This window comes from Athene noctua, chromosome 10 (assembly GCF_965140245.1).
Source record: "Athene noctua chromosome 10, bAthNoc1.hap1.1, whole genome shotgun sequence".
Taxonomy (NCBI): Eukaryota; Metazoa; Chordata; class Aves; order Strigiformes; family Strigidae; genus Athene; species Athene noctua.
This window is the reverse complement of record NC_134046.1, coordinates 14,339,116-14,359,025: the sequence shown is the minus strand read 5'-3', so window position 1 is coordinate 14,359,025 and position 19,910 is coordinate 14,339,116. Positions and strand designations below refer to the sequence as shown.

Below are 19,910 nucleotides of genomic sequence, written 5' to 3'. Positions count from 1 at the left end.
AGCATTTTTAAAACACAGAATGCTTGTTTTGTAAGTTAAGATTTGTCAGCCACCAAGTGACAAGTACTGGCTGTACCAGCTTTGGGTCACACTGGGCAAGGGGACTTGTATCTTACTACTGAAGTTCTTTGGTGAAGAAATAGCATTAGGAAGAAAACTTTTTTACAAATTTTGAAATCCATAATGGACATTAGAAAACAGTAAGCCACCATGGAAAAGAAAAAAAAAAAAAAATGCAGCGGGTTTTTTTTTAGTCATAGGAATTGAGAATTCTTAAAAGTGTAAAAGAGCTGCTGCAAAGAATTCAGTTTGCAAAAACATCTGGGTCCAGAAGACTAGTTTCTCTTTGTACTGTGATTATTCTGGTTTTAACAGCTACTGAACTGTGAAAACTCCCAAGATCCATCAATTCGCAATGCTAAGTTTTTTTCTGTAAACTGATTATGGAAGCCTATTTTCAGCTAACAGTCTAGCATGGATGAGGTGTTACCCCTTCAGATCAAGCAGTTTGAGCGTATGGTTTTTGCGTTCAGCTCATTTTTTCAGACACGGGCAGAATTTCTCAGCTGCTTTCTTGCTGTCTTCCTCCCCACTCCACTTGCAGCCTCAGCTGAGTCCTGCAATAATCACATATGAAGACTTCCGTTTTTTTTTTTTTAATGTAAGAGGTCTCATAATATCACTCAGTACCTCTTCACTTGTGGCTGCAGTAACTTGATTCCCTCTGCAGTGCCTTCTCCAGTCAAGGCACAGTGACTCTCTTCAGCTCTGAGGAACTCGAGACTGATCTGAACTTGGATGATCAGTGATCTCCTACAGTTTGAGTCCTGAAGCCAATCCTGAAAATCCAGTGTGCTGTTCAGTGTATTTCTGAAGCAATATTTGTAAAAAGTTATAGCAATGCATGCCAATACTTGTAGATAAAAGTATAGATAGAGGGATTATCTCTTTGGAGTGGTTTGTCTGTCTGTGGGGGAGGGAGGGGGACAGGGTGAACTTTTGGCCATGTATACCCTTCTTCAGACCTCAGGGGTTTTTTTGTCTCAAAGCTTCTCTATCTTGAGAAAGATACTTCCCCAGAAATGTTGTCCTGCCTCTGTCTTTGGATTGTTATGGTTACAGCAACATACCATCAGAGGAGTACAGAGACTTCTTAATCTTCAGAGCTACTTGAAGCTGGAAATGCTGACTGAAGCTCGCTATTTTTTTAATTAAGAATTTGAAAAGTATTTACTGTCATCCATCTTCCTTAATCTGAACTCCCCTGTATGTGCTGTTCATCAGTCTTCTCTGTATCTCAGTAACCTGTTAATAGCACACAGGGTAACCAGAAAACTCAGTTCCCTGCCTGCCTGTCAGGGATCCAGCAGAGGCAGCTTCAAGCCTGGTGTTTCAGTGGGTGTTAATAGCTTTCAACATTGTCCAAATTGCAAGATTCACTGCATAGAAATTGATGATGTGATCTGTAAGATGTGTGACCCTCAATAATTTTGCATGTAGGCGTTGCTAGCTGGTTCTTAAGGAATTTGAAACAATAAAATCTCCTCAAAAAAGGAAATTAGTTAATTAATGGTTCAATAGTTCTTTTAGTGTCTGATTAATCCAGACCTGTTCTTCCCTGTTTTACCGTTTGGCTTTTTGTGTCCTAGCTGGAGTTAGGGTGAAGTTAGCAATCTAGTCTCAAATTCTGTGTTTTAGGTTTTTATGACCTGATGTACATGAATAGACTTCCCTGTCAATGCTATATGTAAACTTTTTATTTTTGTGAACCTGTATGTGATGCATGCACAATTTTTTGGAATTCCATGCAGCTCTCTGAAGGTTTTAAGCTAAGAAAGGATATTTATGTGTACCTTTTGTAAGGCACTGTTAAAACAGTTGTGATGTGGAGGTGGCTTCTCAGTTGCTGTTTTACTGTGGTGAATTTCTAGGTTTCTGCTGTAACAAGTTCACGTCTATTTCAGGCAACCAGCTCTTAGAATTCCTTTTTTGAGAACTATAACTTGAGAAATGTATTAATTATTTATTGCTCCCAGTTAGATTTTTAAAAGTTCGTAAAAATTTTCCTAACTTCTCATTAGTGAACTGAAGCATTAATAATGCAAGCTACTAAACTGCAGAAGAAAGAATTATGCATTTTATCACAAAGTTCCAATAGACTTGTGTGCTTTCATTATTCCATGCCAGAATAAAGTTTTTGTTCAAGCCTGAGTAGGAAGTAATATTATCAGCTTTTAATTTGGTCATGGAATGTAGTCTACGTAGATGCGTGCAGGGAAAAGCTTGCTTAATTTGAGCTTGGAAAGTAACACTTATTTTGTTTGGCAGACAAGATCATAGATGAAGGACATCTAACCAAAGTGGAAGAAACAAAGCTTTTGAAAGGTTAGACTTCTGGATTATTTAACTGTTTTTGGAGCATGTTTTTTATGTGACTTCAATGCATGTTCTATCTTAAATTAGCAGGTTTTGTTGAATACTCAAGAAAAAAAATCAATAAAGGGGAGGTATATTGTTTACTGAACTCTGCTTCAAATACTATTGTAGAGTAAAAAGATTTAAAAGAAACAATTTTTGAAGATGCTAGTCTCAGTTTTGTTGGAATTCTTACTTTAATGTACGCTGTTAGAAAAAATTAAAATATTACATCAATTTACAAAAATTATTAATCTTTAGTGCATAAATTTCTAACAGGGGTTTCTTTTTATTACAGGACTGAATAGAAATAATATTTGGTCTCATTTTAAGTTTGAAATAAAAGTGTATCTTAATTTGACTGTTTTCTAACTTCTACCCTTATAACTTTAAAATAGCTGTTAACCTCCTAAATTTGCCTTTTCCAAGTAAAATATATGTGTGTATCTCTAACTCTTTTCTGTATAAAACATGTAAAATACAAGAAGCTAATTAGAAAATATTTACCCTGTCAAGAAACAGTCATCCTCATCTTGCAGTGCCAAAATCAGGAATGTTATAAAGTGTGTAAAGCAATATTTCCTATGTGTCTAATAATGTAATATTGTTTGGACTTGTGGACTGACTCTACTTCTGTAGCTTTTTGTTAATGTCTAGACATACCAACTCATTTCTTTACCCTCTATCCTTCTGCAGAGTCTTGTCATGTTGAATGAATGTTAGGCTGTTAAAAGTTCTGGTATTTTAGAGACTTTTCAGCTTATCTTCTCTTACTTTAATGTATGAAATTGCACCTTTAATTTGTTTCTGTATATAAGCTATAGACAACATGCCATATTTGGCAAAAGAATGCATACAATAACTGTAACGTAACACTTGCATGCCAGTTATCTTGCAAAGCCGTGAGCTATTTTTAGTGTTTGTTAATATATTCTAACTCATCAAGTAAGTATGATGTCAACACATTTTAATATACTTCATCATTTTGGCTATATTTATTCAGCTCAATTCCATTATGGGAGATAGGGACAACTGCTGTGAAATAATATAGTACAGGAAAGAGTGTTTATGACTCTGATTCCAGAATAGGAAGCAGCTTTCTAAATCACTGCTCTTTTTGACTTCTGTTTCAGATGTAGACACTGATGCATCTTTCCTCTGGTGCCTAATCTTGTTCCGTGTTTCAGGGGGAGGAGGATAGGAGGGAGGAAGTAGCTGTTTGCACCAGAGAGTGGGTGGGAGGGAGTATGAGGGGGAGGTGGGGGAAGAGAGAATTAATTTGGCAGTTGGAACTTGCATTGTTCATCCCATTTTGCACAGAGCAAGAAAGCTGTGTTTCCATGTATGACCAGATATGGTAAAGTTAGTTGGATACAGATATTGCTCAATTTAGTGCTTCTGGATTGGCCACTAATACAAACAACATGGGTGAGGCTTTTAGGATATACTTTTCTCAATACTTTAAAAAGAATGTATTACTTGGTTAAGTAGTTATTACAGTTTTAATGGCAGTCTTGTGAGATTGATTACATATGATCCATGTAAAATGCTTTGTGTCATAACATCTTTAGATATTAATTAAAAACTTTATTCCTAAAAATAGGGAAATACCCCTTTTCTTTTAGCAAAGAACCACCCCCAGACATCAAGTTTATAACTACTCCAGTTATTTATGTGCTTTGAAGTCTGCTGAAGTCATGAGAGAGATGTTTGGAATAGCTGCCAGGTGCAAACCCCTAATGTTCTTTAAGTGTGTGGGTGCTTCCCCCTTCTTCAATGATTTCAGTTGCATTAGACTAGGAAGAGCCTGGCACTTGATCAGCTGCTTTGTTTGTACTTGCCACCCTCTGTTTCATGTATGAATGTTTTTCTGGCACAGAGAAATAGAAAACTTTTCATGTTAGATGAAGAAAAAAATTTTTTCCTGTTAACCTGTCTGTGTTTTGTCATCTTGCTAATCTCCCCATGTAGGTGCACAGGTTGTCTTCAGTTTCCACCTAACTTCTTTCATTTTGGGGGTGTTTATTTCTATTTGTTCTTACTATTTGAAAAAAAAAAAATTACTCCTTTGGTTTTTACATATTTTCATATACTAGCCCTGTTGCTATAACACACTTGATTTATTTATTGCTGTGCATCTTTCTTGCCATGTCCTGGTACGTTTTTGTTGCGTCTACAGTATCTATATGTGAAGAAATTATTTGTGTTTGGTGTGCTTTTCTGCATGTATGGTAGAAGTAAAGTCTGTATACTGGGAATGTTGTAATGATGCCTTTTTATATGTATCTCTCTACCTGGGACTTGAGACTTGGAGGAAACCTCTATTAATCTGTGGGTGGGCAGCAATGCTGTCAAACCAAGACTCTGCATAGTCAGCCAAGAAAGATTCCATTATGTGTAATCGCACCTGCATGTTGGTGACATAGTTTCTTGCTGACAGCCTTAACTGGGTTTGCCCACATCAGCGATGATGTGCTTTTCTTTAGTTCTGATGGGTCTGTTAAACTAGAATGGTTAGGTTAAAAAAAAAAAAAAAAAAAGATTAGCCTCAAAGTATTTAAACTCTGAGTCAGGGATAATTCTGTGTGGGAACAGGATGCACTAGTATAATTATGTCCCCTCACCTTTTGAAAGTATCTGGTCTTCCTTCAAAATCTAGAACTGGTAAAAAAACAACAGAAAAAACCCCAAACAAACAACTGTGTGGCTTCACTAAGCTACATGTATAATGTAATAATGTGGTGAATTGTGTATGAACAGATATTTCTTACAGGTATTTTTTGGTGGAAAGGATATAGACTGCCTTCTCTTTATACAAATTGAATGGAAATTTCTAGAAAATATGTATTAATTTATATTGCTGTCATCCTTTACCAGTTCATACTATGCTTCTTTTTAACAGTACAGTATATACAAGACTTGTTGCTGCTATTTTATTTGTCCAAAATACTGAAGCACAGTTTTATTCCTGACAGCAATTTCTTTCTGACTTGTTACAATGTCTGCATTGTTCTAGTTTTGTTTTCTTATTTGTTCCCTCATTGAATCAGCTTTTGCACAGAGATCCAACTGGCAAGAGTACAGCTTTAACAAAAGTTCAAGCTGTGCATGAGGCAGTTGCATCCCCTGTTAGATACTAGACTAGATTAATGACTTGAGTGATGCTGAATCCATTTTAGCCCAGACTTACAAAGAAAAAAGCAACCACCAGGTTTTTAAGTGTTTTTTTCAAATAAGTTGCTTTCTGTTGGCATTTAGCAGTAGTTAATTAGATGTATAGAAGAAATTATGATTAAGAGATTGAACAAAGCATTTACTGATTGTCATTGATTTTCCTTGTTTCTAACAGACAATCAAGCAAGAGTCAAAGAATCTGATTTGTCGGATACTCTTAGTCCAAGCAAGGAGAAAAGCAGCGACGACACTACAGGTAAGCATTTAATTGAGGTTTCTGTAACATCTATTTAGCTTGAATTACATAATCACAAGCATTTTCGAAAAGAGCAGAGAATGTGTGTGTTATGCAGAGCCAGATACAAGCTTAGAGCAGTATTGCCTATTTATGATTTCTTAATTAACTGTTGTAAAGTTGGAAGAACTTAAAAGCCTTATCTTCGCTTAAAGAATGCACATATGAAACCCATCTGCAGTCTGCCTGCTTTCTGAAAGGTGTGGGGTGTTTTTTTTAGATGCCCAAATGGATGACCAAGATCTGAATGAACCTATTGCTAAAGTAGCTCTTCTAAAAGGTAAACGAATTAATTTTGTAACTTTAGATGCATAATCTCTGTATGTGTGTGTATATATCTTTTTGTCTGCTTGTTTTTTATCAAATGTGCATTCAAGTGGAGTGCTGAAATTCAAATGTTTTAGTCATGGTAGTATGGAAGAGTTGCGTTTACGTATCAGTAATGATTCCTTTGGGCAATGCAATATAAAAGTATACTTATGAATGTTAGTATGTAAATAATTTGTGCATAAAGCTAGTTTCTGCACTCACCAACACTGTTCTAGGAATTTACATGTTATAACTTCAAATAGAGTTGAGAAATAGTTACAGCATACACTCAAGTTAGGGCTAATAGCTGTGGGGAGGAGCGATTCTTCCATCACTGACATGTTTTAAGCATTACAAAAATTTACTTGTATAGTTTCCACCACTGTCAAAAATGCTTCTGTTAGTTTGCACCGGCTGGATTAAAAAGAAAACCTAAAATATTTTTTTGATTAACACAACCAAGATTTTACTTTCCTGTTGTAACTGTATTTAGATGATTGCTGAGCTTTAGCTTTGAGCTTCATAGCTATAAATTAAGTTTTTTACTGCTATTTTCACTGAGGGCATGTACTTAAAACTTGATTAGCAAGTTAATATTTACATATTCATGAGCTGAAAAATTTGTGGGGTATTATTACATTTAGCGTACTGAAAATTAATTTTATGCTTTATGTGTGACTAGACATTTGGTAGGATCTGTAAAATGATGCTTATATTGGGATCACAAGTAAAAGAAATGTCAGTTCTGCATAATTCAGGAAGACCTGAAACAATAATAATATGTAGGAGATCTGTAAAATAACTTTCTTCTGTAATTGTTTACACTTCTCTAATTCTATGACAGCAAGACTTCCAAAAATTATGTCTATTATATGTTTCTAAACAGTGAAACTAAACATGAATTTGGTATTTTCCAGTGTATATCAGTTTAAAAAGGAGTGTTTAAGATACTGAGGGTGTTTCATTTGGGTTTTGCATGATGTTCATTAAGTATCAGAACTTTTAAGTCCAGAATGGGATACACATTAAGGAGTTTGTTTCCTGTGAGCATTGTCACACACACAGAATTCATAGACAGAGCAACCCTTTGTATTTAAACAGTACGGTAGAGAAATTTAATTCAGGTCATGTCAAAATTATTTTAATTCTAATTCTTATAATTTTAAGATAGCCAACTGAAGACTACTCCTAATTGGCTGGATTTCTTAGTTATCTTCTGCAGACCTATTAAAAGTAGTCCATGGACCTCTCAGGCTGAAAACCACTGATTCCTGAATTCTCCTTATATGCAAGTGAAGTCTTCCTAAGTTCTGTCAGAAAGGTTTGTTTAACAGCCCAAGACCAAGATAAGGCTGCTGTGAGCATGCTGCTTCCTGGATTAGAACAGTCTTGTGTCATGGCAAGGGTTAGGTGTAGTCATACTTTCTCTGTCTAGGGTATATTAAACTAACAGGAAGGGTTTAGTGAAATATAGAAATCAACTTTTCTATAGTAACATGGCAGCAGTCTTTTCCTAATGTGGATCTTTTCATTGCTTCATCAGTTGAAGACTTAGACCATAGCTGTTACTGGACTTTTAAGTGAATAAGTAAAAAAATACCTGTTTACATAGACTGCCTTGCTATTGAATAGCATATTGCAATTAACTGAAATAATTGGAAAAATTCTCTTTCTCTTGAGGCTATTTATGGGCATTCCTTTTTTGTTCTTATGAAACCATTAAAAAAATATCTGTACAATGAATCATTTGCCTTGTAATTTTTATGAAGAGCCTATAAACCCACAGTTTTGTTTGAGGTTTTGTCAGAGAGCTACTTCATATGCCTGACTTTGCCCTAAAAAGGTTCTTATTTGCCACAGAAAGACTTTCAAGTGGATTTGTTTTGCAGTCATATAATTAAGGAAGAGTGAGAACATTTCTGATCTGGCTGCTGTTTGGAATGCGGAAATGGCTGCTGGAAAAGGCAGTGTTCCTTTTTGTTTAACTGTTGGAATTTACAAAACAAATTAATGGAACAAGAAAATGATGAGACTTTTAATTGCTGTAGTTTCCTCCAAGTGTATTTTCCATCAGTAAATTCTGAGTGCATTCAGAATTTGTTTCAACTTTCTACAAGTCAGAATCTGGCAGAGAGGGGAAGGGGAAAAGCTGTCACAGTTTAGAACTGCTTTTTTTTTTTTTTTCCCCACGAGGTAAATGACTTCATTAGCCACTAATAACAATTCCCTGGACAATTCTATTTAGACAGGCTGTTTGTGACTACTTATTGCAAAGTTAAAAACGGTTAAATGTCAAACAGATGGAAAGAAGCAATAAATGTCATTGGAAGGTTAGTAATCTTGTTCTTATCAACTTCATTACATTTTCATAGTAACTACAAGACTGATTAATGGAATCTTAATGAGGATTTTCAGTTGAGGGTTTGCTGTATAGTGATAGTTTACATTAAGAAATTGTTAAAATCAGCAATGCCTACTGATTCAGAAAGTTTGGGAGCCATTGCTTTATGTTGCAATAGCCAGACACTTTATTTCAAATAAATGATACAGTTTCCTTTACATGGATGTTATGAAGCTAAAGAAAACATGAGGTTTTAATTGTTTATCTGGCTTCACCTGAGTACTCTGAAAATAATTATCTGCATAACCTGAGAAATCCTACAAAATTCTGCAAGTGAACTACTATGAGACTTGGAGAAATACCAGCCTACTCACGAAGTTGCTTCCACAGACCAGGCACATATAGATGAGGGATCAATTAAGACCATAGCCTATGTGTTCTGTATAATCTCTGTTATCAAAACAAAAGTGTAAAGGCGAACATACAAGCAGAGGTCTGTTAATATCTTTCTGTTTGTAAACCTTTACTTAATCTGAGTTTTTATTCTGGTTTTATTGATATTTTATTTTATAGATCCTAAAATTCCAAAATATTCTTTCACACACCATCATATTCTTAATGGGTTGGAAATGGTAATTTTTCTCCAAAACTGACCCATAGGTTAGACTCCTTTCCTTGAGCTAGATTGAAGGAGGAGAAATTTTCATGTGCTTTGGGAATGATTTGTACAGGTCATGCTAATTTTTTTAACAATTTAAAATCTACCAGTGGAGTTGATGTTAAGGGAAGCCTCATTGTGTGTGTGAGTGAAACAAAGTGGTGTTAATTAAGAACAGTTCTTGTACCATGGCAAACAATCTGATCTCAGATTAAAATTTTCTGTGAGCTAGAATAAATGAATGAGGGTTTTCAGACTATTATTTTTGACTTGTTTGTTGAGGTTGGGTTTTTTTGGCACCTTTTTGTAATTAATGGTAGAATTCCTTAGACTTCTCTGTGAGCAGTTAGTGTAATGTGGAATACTTCTAGAGATTGCTCAGATACTTTTTTTGATTGCAGCCTTTTACATTGGTTCTCAAAACAGGCTATTGTGATGTGGGTTTGCTTATTGAGGGAACTAATTCTAAGCCTGATGATATTTAGTAGTTTTATTATTTATAAATAGAGCAATCCTACTTACTATAGATTTTTTTTTTTCAAAACTAGAGTTAGCACAAAAATAATGTATGCTTTGAACTAAAAGACGTTAAAGAAATTTTCAGTTTGGGTAAGACTTGAAAAGCTGTTACATTCTCATGCTTGTATTTCTTGGCTTTTGGTTTAGAAGCATGTCAGGCATATGGAAATTCCCCTATTGCATTTGAGTAGGAAAGAGTGCTTACCTTGATTGTGCTTTTGGTAAACTGATTATGTTGTCCCATAAATTGCATTCCTCATCTCCTTTGAAGCAGTATTATCTCTTATGATGCGTGCTTTCATTGACTGGGAAATATTGTCCACCAGAAAGTTCATTTAAGGTGTCTGTTGTTGGATTTGGGACACTGCTGCTTTATCAGGCATGATTTGAGCATAATTTGTCAACTTCCTCATCTATTTCTTCTGAACTGTCTCATTAAGGAGGGTTGGAAGACTAATTGCCTCAAGCCTTTATCCATGAGAAGCTAAGAACAAAACATGTTCAGTAAAGAGAAACTTGGATTTGGAACTCTAATAAATGATAAAAGAAAGTGTTTGGATGAAATAGTCCTCTTTGTTCTTTCTGCTCTCATAATTTTGTTCTGAAAAAGTCTAAAAGCAGACGTGTGTCCTCAGCTCTACTTGATCCCACCAATTCATTACTGTGAGAATGGAAAAACCACAGCCTCTTTTCTTAGAGGGATGCAGTATGAATACTTAAGCATTTTTTTAATGAAGAAAACAGAAAGAAAAAAAATCTATAGTGACTTTATTGGTGACATAGTCAAATATGAATGTCAAAAGTATAATGACAAACTAAACTATAGTTTGTATTTGTTTTTTTTACTAATGAAAGGTCCATACAACCAAAATAATTTGTATTTCAGGGTTGTCTAAACAGTGTGCCTTTATCTTAAAATCCATATCGTCTATAGTGATAGCTCTTCATTAACCGGCCAGCAGTGTAACAACACATCCACCTTTTTGTTCTCCCTCTCCCATGATGCACAGCTGGACCTTTTTCACTGACTTCCCTCCTTTAGCTTTCTCACCTGACAGACTTTATATAAAGTTTCAGCCTTCTACCTATACAGGTTATTGGTGCTGTTTGTGTGAACATCTGTTTCCGCACGGATGCTACTTAAGGAAAATTTAGCCGATGAGTTTCCTGTATCCAGTTCCTGGCATTGCAGATGCCTGCAGGCTAGACTGTTGTCTTCCTCTTCGTTACTGCATCTAGATTCTAGTGTGTGTCCATTAGAGGACACTACTCTAAGTAACAAATACTTATTTCTCTCTTTTAAATGTCCCCCAAAACTTCAGTTTTAGAAGTATTTGTCTGTGAGTGCAAGTCTTCTCTTATAAGCCCAAGAAGTATTTAACTGCATTTTTAGCTAATACAAAACTTGTGGGGAAGAGCAACTGGTTTGGTTTTGTTTGGTTTTTTTTTTTGGGGGGGTGGTGTTAGAGTTTAAATAACACATTAGATATCTGATTGTGTTAAAGATATACCTAGTATTTTAAGACATAGTGAAAAGAATTTTAAGGGCAGAATTTAACTTAGTATTTACTAGGCCACTGAATGAAATCAGGAGGATGGACTTTTCTTTTTTTTTTAGATAATTTCCCTACATTTTTCCTTTCCTTGTAGTTGCAGTCCACAGAGGAAGAAGGGGAGGCTTAAGCCTAGCATTGTAACAAGCCGATTGGCAGTAGCAAACCACTTAATAGCAATTCTTTGCATAATCTCTTGCAGCTGACTGGCATTAACCAGCCTCAGTACAAGGCTGGGTCTGTACGTGTGCTGGTATGCTGCCTGCCAGGGCTGGTACGTGCTGCTAGGAGCAGGGCGGTGGGAGGGTGGGCTTGGGATGTGGGGGATGCAGCGTCATTGCTGATAAGTGTGTGCTAGGAGAGAGAGGGTTAGAGTAGCTTCCTTTTAAAAATAGACAAGTTGTAAACACAGTCAAGGATTGTCTTACATGTGTTGTTCATTCTTTTTTGTCAGTGCAGGAATCCTTGCCAGTCTATACGGTGTTTTTAAAAAGTCTAATTCTTGTTTGTTATTTTGTTTTATACTGCATGTTATATGTAATGAATGCTTCAGTTTGCCTGTGTTTTCCTCCTATAAAAACTGTATTAATATTTTTGCTAATATTTACCTAATGCAATTTTGAGTTTAACTAACGTTGGATGATTTGAATAAAAAGTCGTCAGTCATCACATGGCAGTGCAAATTAAACTGTTGTACAGATTTATGATTTAAAGAAAATGTTCTTTTATCAGATGAATTGCAGGGTGCACAATCAGAGACTGAGGCTAAGCAAGAAATTCAGCAGCTGCACAAGGAGCTGATTGAAGCCCAAGAGCTAGCTAGGACAAGTAAACAAAAATGCTTTGAACTTCAAGGTGAGACCCAGATCAACTTGGTTGTGTAGGGTATCCATTAAAATTGTATTTATCAGGTAGTCTTGAAAGGGGGTCCAGTTTCGCTGACTGTCTCTTAGATAAATTTATTTCCTAGCATTTACATCTGCACAGAATGTCTGAAAGTTTTTTGCTTTTTTTCTAAACTCTCTCTATATATATAGTCCAACTCAGCTCTGACTTTTTGGTTCAAGATAAATGAACATCTTTTCATAGTACTGAAGACCTACTTGAACTCCATATGTTTAATCCTTATAAAATATATTCATTTACAGATACTGGTTAATCTATATTTCAGTCAGATAATGTACATAATTTAATAGATACACAGTGGTGGTTCTTTGTTTAGATCATCCTATCGGATACATAGCTGTATCATTATCTTCAGCAACTGTGGGTTGGTTTTGGCAGGTAATAATTTAGTGCAGTTTAATTGCATATTGTTCAGGGTTCTTTATGGGGTATATTTACAGCTTTTTTTTTTTTTCTTCTTCTTCCACACCAGTTTGCATTTAGCACACATGGAGTTTTTGGATCAGGCAACATACTATATTGATTTTGAATTAATTGTGATACTACCAGAATAATGGAATGGTGTCTTAATATTAACTTTTTAATTAAACTACTTACACAATTACTAGCTCTGATAACTTACTGAAATAATATGATTGGTTTAAACTTTTCAGTTAAGGGGAAGTTGTGACTAAAATTAATTACACAGCTGAAATACATCTCACTAACAAACATTTGGGCACACTTTCACTTTCATTTATAGCGCTATTGGAAGAAGAGAGAAAAGCATATCGAGTGCAAGTTGAAGAATCTAACAAGCAAATAAATGTTCTGCAAGGTAGGAAATTTTTGTTTTCACCCTACGCTTTAGGGAAAAAATACATCTTGGGATCTTTCCATGGCATCATAAGCCACTAACAAAGGAAAATGTTAATTGAGTTTATGTTTTAAATCTGATTTCTTTCACCATGTCTTTGAATTTTATTGTGAAATGTTTCCTGTCAGTTCCTACGGTTCTACTCATAACCTGGAAAATGCAGAAGAGGTGATTTGCAACAGATACCTCTTCTCCTTCCTCTATCTCCAGTCTTTCTCAGCTTTGAATGATCCAGGGTTCTTACTGTGACTATTTTATCTTCAGAGCATTCAGAAGGTTTAGTCTCTTCTGTGCTAATTGGTCACTTCATTGGTAGGATCCTCTTAAAGAAATTTTTAATCCGGATCTACATTCAATTTCAGAGCATGCAGTAAAATTTTAGTAATAGAGGCATAGTCTATGATTTGTGGAAAAAAATAGTATGACCAGTCATGCTCTTTTCAGCCCAAAATAATTATAGCAGAATGGAATGCCATGAATTACATAACTTCTGCGTCACGTAATCTGTATCATGTTAACTTTTAGCCTGTGCATGCGAGTGAGCTCATTGGTCAAGAGGCTGTCTAGTCTTAAAATCAGTAAGTGTTATACTATGACTTCCTAAGAGGAAGCATTAGTTTGAACATTTACACAGCCATTGATTGTTATGAAACTTACAGGAGCTCCATATGTTGGCATCTTTGTCAACATATCATTTGGTTTACACAAAAAAATGGCTGGAAGGCAGATGAGCAGACAGGCAGATGGGTTGAGAGTCCTCACATTCTTAGGAACTCAAAATAGCTTTAGCAGATTACTTTATGGGCAGTAGTTTGTGGAATGTGGTACTTAACATGTACCAATTACACTGAGAAGCTTATATAATAGCCCTGTTTTATGTGAATGTCAGCAAAGAATATTTACATTTTTTGCTGTTGCTTCTGTAAGAAAGAGGATCTTGCATAATACTCTTCTGAACAAGAGGAGCAATTTAATTTTGAATCTTATCCTGATAACGAAAATTTTCCAAGTAAAAAATACTGAGTAAAAGTTAGAAATTAGTTGATAGTTATTTCTATGCAGAAGAAAGAAATATCTCTTTTTTCCTCTCAGAAAAAGAGAATCAAAGTAGAAGCTTGACAGAGCCAAACAACTGCAAGGTGCCTCTTGTCAGTTCAGTACTTTTTTGTTTCCTGAACCTTTCTCAAATGAGGTCTTGGTAACGTTTCCTCCTCTCTCCATTGTAGTTCAGAAGATTCTGATGTTTGTTGTATGCTTGCTGCTTCCCAAACTTCTAGGGTGTGACACATCTCAACTTGGGGAAGAGTTGTCAGGATGTTAGGATTTTCATTTGGCAGCCTCTGTCAACTGTAGTGGAGAAAAAAATCCTGGCAGCTTCATGCAGTAACATTTCTTGAAGTATTTCCATGGAATCAATGTTTTAGGCCAGCCAGTGCTACATGGTTTTGTGTTTGTTATAGAGAAGAGAAGGTGCCACAGAGATAATTAAGAATCCTGTCTCTACGTATGAAGTTCTTTAGATGAACAGATAGGTGAAGCAAGGAAATTCATGTAAGTTGTTATTACTTATTAAAAAAAAAGTTAAGTGCTCAGCTTACATGAGGTAATGGCTTAAATAAGAGATGTAATGGAAGTTTTCTTTCTAACTGCACTTTCAAATTATATCCAGTGCTTCAGAAACCATTCTAATATCCTTGGTAGTAATTATCCTGTGTAATTATTTCTACAACTCCACCAAACTTTGTGGCTTGTATGTGTTTGAATTTTCAGTTATACCATGCTTGTTTTCACACCTGAACATTTAATAGGAGAATTTTCATCCACAGTGCATGCATAAGCAAAAAAACAAATTTCTTTGACATACTGCCATTACCGAGAAGCAGGAATTTAGCTTGGCTTGATAAAGAAAATATCAGAAGGACATGGTTTGAAAAAAATCATTCCTTTTCTCATTAATGGGCACCTGCTCTATTAGCAAGTTGCAATTGCTGGTGTAACATGGGGTTTCCTAGCATGTGGGTTTGGTAGGTTCAAGGCTCCTAATGCAAGGCAATTGTTAGTGTGTAATGTGTTTTGTTGTATTACTGTCAGGTTGTTCTCATCTACTACTATGTTTGCTATTCTCTTAGTGCAAGCCTGTAGAAACTATTACCAAACACATGAGGTTGTAGTAAGCTTCATGTTGCTCACGTATTTAAAACCCTATCATACTGCAGATGTCTTTGTTCTGGAACAGATAGACTGTTTCATTTATACAGAATTGCTGTGAAATATTACTGTTGTCTATAATAGCTCCTTATGTATTACAGCATATAGTAACTATGGTATTTTTTCCCATACTGTCTTTTTCCTCTGGAGTGTGGAACTGGGCAACTCATAGGCTCTTTAGTTTATGTAATGAGCTAAATGTCTTGCTGGAGCCTGTTCGGAGGAGGGGAGGAAAAAGTTGCTTTTTTCTTCTTCTCTTACACCAACTAACAGCAAAGTTTCTAGACTGTACCTGTATATGAATTCTGCTTATATTACTATATATGTAGCTACTGCAAAACATCATGTACGGTTGTCATGAAAGTGCAGGTCTCTCTTGAGTAGTTTTATGCTGTGTCAGTTTATAAGCGAGACTCATTCGCATTCTCCGTATAATCTTCTGTAATGGTTTGAGAGAATAAAAATAAATACAAGTAATCTATGAAGGTTACTCAGCCTTGGTAATTTTCCCTATGCTTTCTGCTGTCCCCTTTTTTCCCTTTGCTCCTGAACCATGTAACTTTAAATGTCTAATTCTGATCCTCTAGAATATCTTATATTAGGTTTTCAAGTTATGTTAAGAACTTAGCACTTTTCTTCTCAGAGCAGTTCTTCATAAATTCAGTAATTGCTTTTTCCCAAGTTGAAAATAAATAAAATGTGAACTCTTGATATGTGTTCTTTAAAAAGCAAAACAGAAACACAGAGCAAATTAAACACTTCCATCATTGAGGGTTTTAACTGTAATTTTGCATTTTCTTTCATACTTCCCTTTTCTCTGTGCTTTTTTTTTTGTTTTTTCAACTACACTGGATTCTGTTTGCATGTGTGCTTATGGAAAATAGTTGTGCTCAGAGGAGGGATGTGTTTAGTAATGAAACAGTTTTGAATGGGAGTAATTTATAAGGTTAGCTTCATGCAGAAATATAAAATAGCCTAGTGGGCATGTGACTGCTGCATACTTACAGTAAACCGTAAATGCTAAAGGACTTCTTACACTTCAATATATTTGGGCAACTGTCCCTTTTAACTCAAAATTCATACTATGAAAAATGCTTTTTGCAAAGAAATAATTTTTATTTCCTTTACTACATGTTGAGACTGCAGTAGAAATTAGACTCTGTGCCTTGAATATTTATAGACATTGCAAGTTAACTGTTGAACAAGCAAACATTTCCAGTGTAGCTTTACAAATGTTTGCCTTGTCACAGAAGCTTTCTTGCTTTTCCTCTTGTCCCTGAACCCTCCAGTGTCCTTGTTCTATAATACCTGGTTTACTTACAGTGATGTTGGATCTAAATCTTGGTTTCAGATTTTGGAGCGTTGCTTTAATGTCACACATATAACACAATCCTGTCTAAAAAAGTTTTGGCCAGCCATAATCCGTGCTTCTTTTTACTCTAATACATGACCCCAAATACGTGTCTCTTTAAGGGTACAGCATTTGACAAGAATAATATCTTTTTCGATTGCATTAGGATTCTTTAGTCCTATCAGACATCAAGTTAAGAAAGGGAGTTGTGCTTTTTAGATTTTCTGTAAATACAGTTTTTAAAAGTATTAACATTATTGTATGTTTTCCAGCTCAGTTGCGAAGGTTACAGGAAGATATTGAGAATCTTCGTGAGGAAAAGGAGAATGAAATTTCAAGCACTCGAAATGAACTAGTCAGTGCTCAAAATGAGATTCTGTCACTTCAACAAGTAGCAGAAAAAGCAGCATCAGAACGAGATACAGATATTTCTGCACTGCAAGATGAGCTGCAAACGGTGCGAGTGGAACTTGAACGGTGGCGGAAAGATGCCTCAGATTATGAAAAAGAAATTGTCAATCTGCAAGCAAGTTTTCAGCTGAGATGCCAGCAGTGTGAGGATCAGCAGAAGGAAGAGGCTACTCGCTTAAAAGGTACTTGTTTAAAAGAATGTCACAGACCAGTGCTAACAGCAGCATCTTTCTCACTCTGATGAACATCAGTTATTCAATCACTATTTGTCTGTGTGTCTGTTGTCATTTACTATGTCTATATATACACACATATGTGTGTATTTATATATGTATTAAGGCTTGTAGTGTTACAAAAGCTGTGTTCTGTACTGCATTAACCCTATTTTGGCAAAATTGACAATTACTATTTAGGTACCCTTTGATATCAAGAGTAGACCAAGTATAATTCCACTTAGAAAAGATGGAAAACTTGTACTGTTTGAGGGATTTGATACTGCCACCGATTTCCAAAAGGGCTTATGTAACTTCGGTGTAATTTAAGTCCATAAATGGGTAGCTTCTGACCTTTTAATTTTTTTCAACAAAGCTTCACTTGAGACAAATAACTGTATCTTATGGCTTAAAACTGTTGATAGAATCTCATTTTTAACATTAAAATGTTAAAACAAATTTAAATTTAAAGCTTTGTTCTAGATGCATGATGTAGAGATATAACAATATGTTGTGCTGAGCCAGCATAGGGCTTGCTTTAGGCTTGTTCACGTTTCACGTTACGTGTAATGCACCCATATCTCACGAAGACTGGTCGAGAACCACTAGTCCAGGCCTATAGCTTCAGGTCTTGATGAATCTGCTAATAGAGTTCAAAAGCTTCTGCTGAAACTTTGTACGTGCCACAGAGAAACTGGCATATGCAAATATGCTTTAAATTCTGAATCAGTTAATCTTTGTGAAGTTGTCAGAAAAGTCTTTTTCCAGTTCATACTCCAGTCTCTGTATTATTAAGACTTGTGTAACATTAATTTTTATCTATTTTACCAGAGGCTGACTTATTTCAAAGGTCTCATTTTCACCATTAGTTATTGCTTTAAACATTCTGTTCCTTGTAGCAGAGGCATGGTATCTAGTGATTCTAGTTGTCTGCTATTTTCAAGTCTAGGGAATTCCAAATATGCTTTTCTGTGACTGTTTCTAAAATACTAGAATAGACTTCTAACCAGACTGTCTTTTACTCCTTTGTGCCGTAGAAAAAGCTTGCATAAAAAAGCCCCAACCACTATCTTGTTTAATGGCTCACAAACCTCATAACAGTAGAAGGTATTGTAATGTTTTATAGGTGCTTGTGAGAGAATTCATGTGACATGATTATAATCAAGTATATTTGAGATTTATGACTAATACCAGCTTTTCTTCCATTTATTAGCTGGTGATACTTGAAGCATTCATGAAATAATTTTACTTAATTCAATTAAATTTTATTAATTGCAGGTGAACTTGAAAAGTTGAAGGCAGAGTGGAGCGCTCTGGAAGCTGAATGTGTTACACTAAGAAAGGAAAATACTCTGCTTACGTCTGAACTTCAGCGACAAGAGAAGGAGCTTTCTAGGTAAAGGCACAATGGATTTTTTTAGAGAGGTATCACAGTAACTGAAGAGGTTTTGGGGTTTTTTTGTGTGTTTTCTTCCCAAGAGTGGCACTAAATATGTGATGATGTTTCAGTAAATGTATTGAAATTTTATTTATATTGTAGTATTGGGCTGAACACACTTCATGCCAAATTGTTACACCAAGCTATTTTTTTCTGTTTTACAAGTGCTTCTGTAATTCACTTAGCAGTGATCTTATATTATCATGAGGTAACCTGACTGATTTTGCTGCTTTTAATGAGGACTTGGAAGTGTGTTTTGTGGACGTATTTAGACTTAACAGTTAATCCTTCTACTTAAAAGATAATAAACCACATAGATTTTCTAACCTAAAATTTTCTCAGCATTTGGGTTTGGCAAATGGTTCTCAGATAGTATGGTGTCTCATGGAAACCTGTCATGTTATGGATAGTAATGATGGGCAGAAACAATACTCTATATCATGTTTTGCTTAACAGAAAAATATTAATTTTTTTTCTCATAAGTGCCATAATATCTTTTAGGAGGGATTTTAGAGTGCTGCAGGAGTGTTTGTATTTTACTGAATTTCGTTTGCTATTCGAGCACCTGACGTTGCTAAATGATATCTAAATCTTCTGCCTGGAAGTAACTTCCCCTCTTATCCTTCCATCTGCCATTGTTATGTTGGTTTTCAGATTCAGATATTGGAATTTAATTCACAAAGTAAATATGGGACAGCAACTTTTGTTGTGAATCTAAATTTTAGCATCATGCTTAGATATCTGTTTTTTCTTCTGACTTCCTTGCTGTTGTAGGATATAATGGAAAAAAATGAAATTTCCAACCGTAAAACATTTCTAGAAAAGCGATGTGTTACTTACAGGCCTCAAACCTTCCTTTTTCATTCCCTCATGCCCTGATTTTCATTCGTTGTTTTTTTTTCATATGGAAGGTCACATGAGCAAATACAGGATTTGCATAATAGCAATATACAAGATCTTGCCCTTATTTTTCTTCTGTCTTGGACAGGCACAAGTTAACGCTACTTGGTTATTACACTAAAGTTTGTAATGCTTTAAGTTAGAGCTTTAGAGCTTTCTATGTCTGTTACACAATTGTACTAAACAGTGGAAGAATATACCAGCTGTTAGGCTTATGCAACTGGAGTAAGCAGGAGCGTGTATGCAAGTATGTGAAATACTTCTAAGAACCTTGGACAGACTTCTCGTTACAGATTTGTTTCCAAATACTTTGGAGTGTATAATAAATTCTTAATTAATAATAAAAAGTAAAATAAACTAAAAA

General features: G+C 35.3%; 1 protein-coding gene across 23 annotated transcripts in view; it reads left to right on the top strand.

Annotated features, from left to right (window-relative positions):
- The window catches only part of SLMAP (sarcolemma associated protein), a 91,432-nt gene that overhangs the window by 59,435 nt on the left and 12,087 nt on the right, over positions 1-19,910 (top strand). For 17 of the 23 annotated variants that reach the window (XM_074914516.1, XM_074914518.1, XM_074914505.1 and 14 more), the window contains 7 exons: positions 2,329-2,385; positions 5,765-5,845; positions 6,105-6,164; positions 11,997-12,119; positions 12,913-12,987; positions 16,858-17,178; positions 18,487-18,604. In XM_074914516.1, the coding sequence (XP_074770617.1) occupies positions 2,329-2,385; positions 5,765-5,845; positions 6,105-6,164; positions 11,997-12,119; positions 12,913-12,987; positions 16,858-17,178; positions 18,487-18,604 (835 nt within the window). Of the gene's footprint in view, positions 1-2,328; positions 2,386-3,730; positions 3,844-5,503; positions 5,627-5,764; positions 5,846-6,104; positions 6,165-11,420; positions 11,539-11,996; positions 12,120-12,912; positions 12,988-16,857; positions 17,179-18,486; positions 18,605-19,910 lie in introns of those variants that run through there. The other 6 variants (XM_074914519.1, XM_074914515.1, XM_074914511.1 and 3 more) reach the window with 4 other exon arrangements.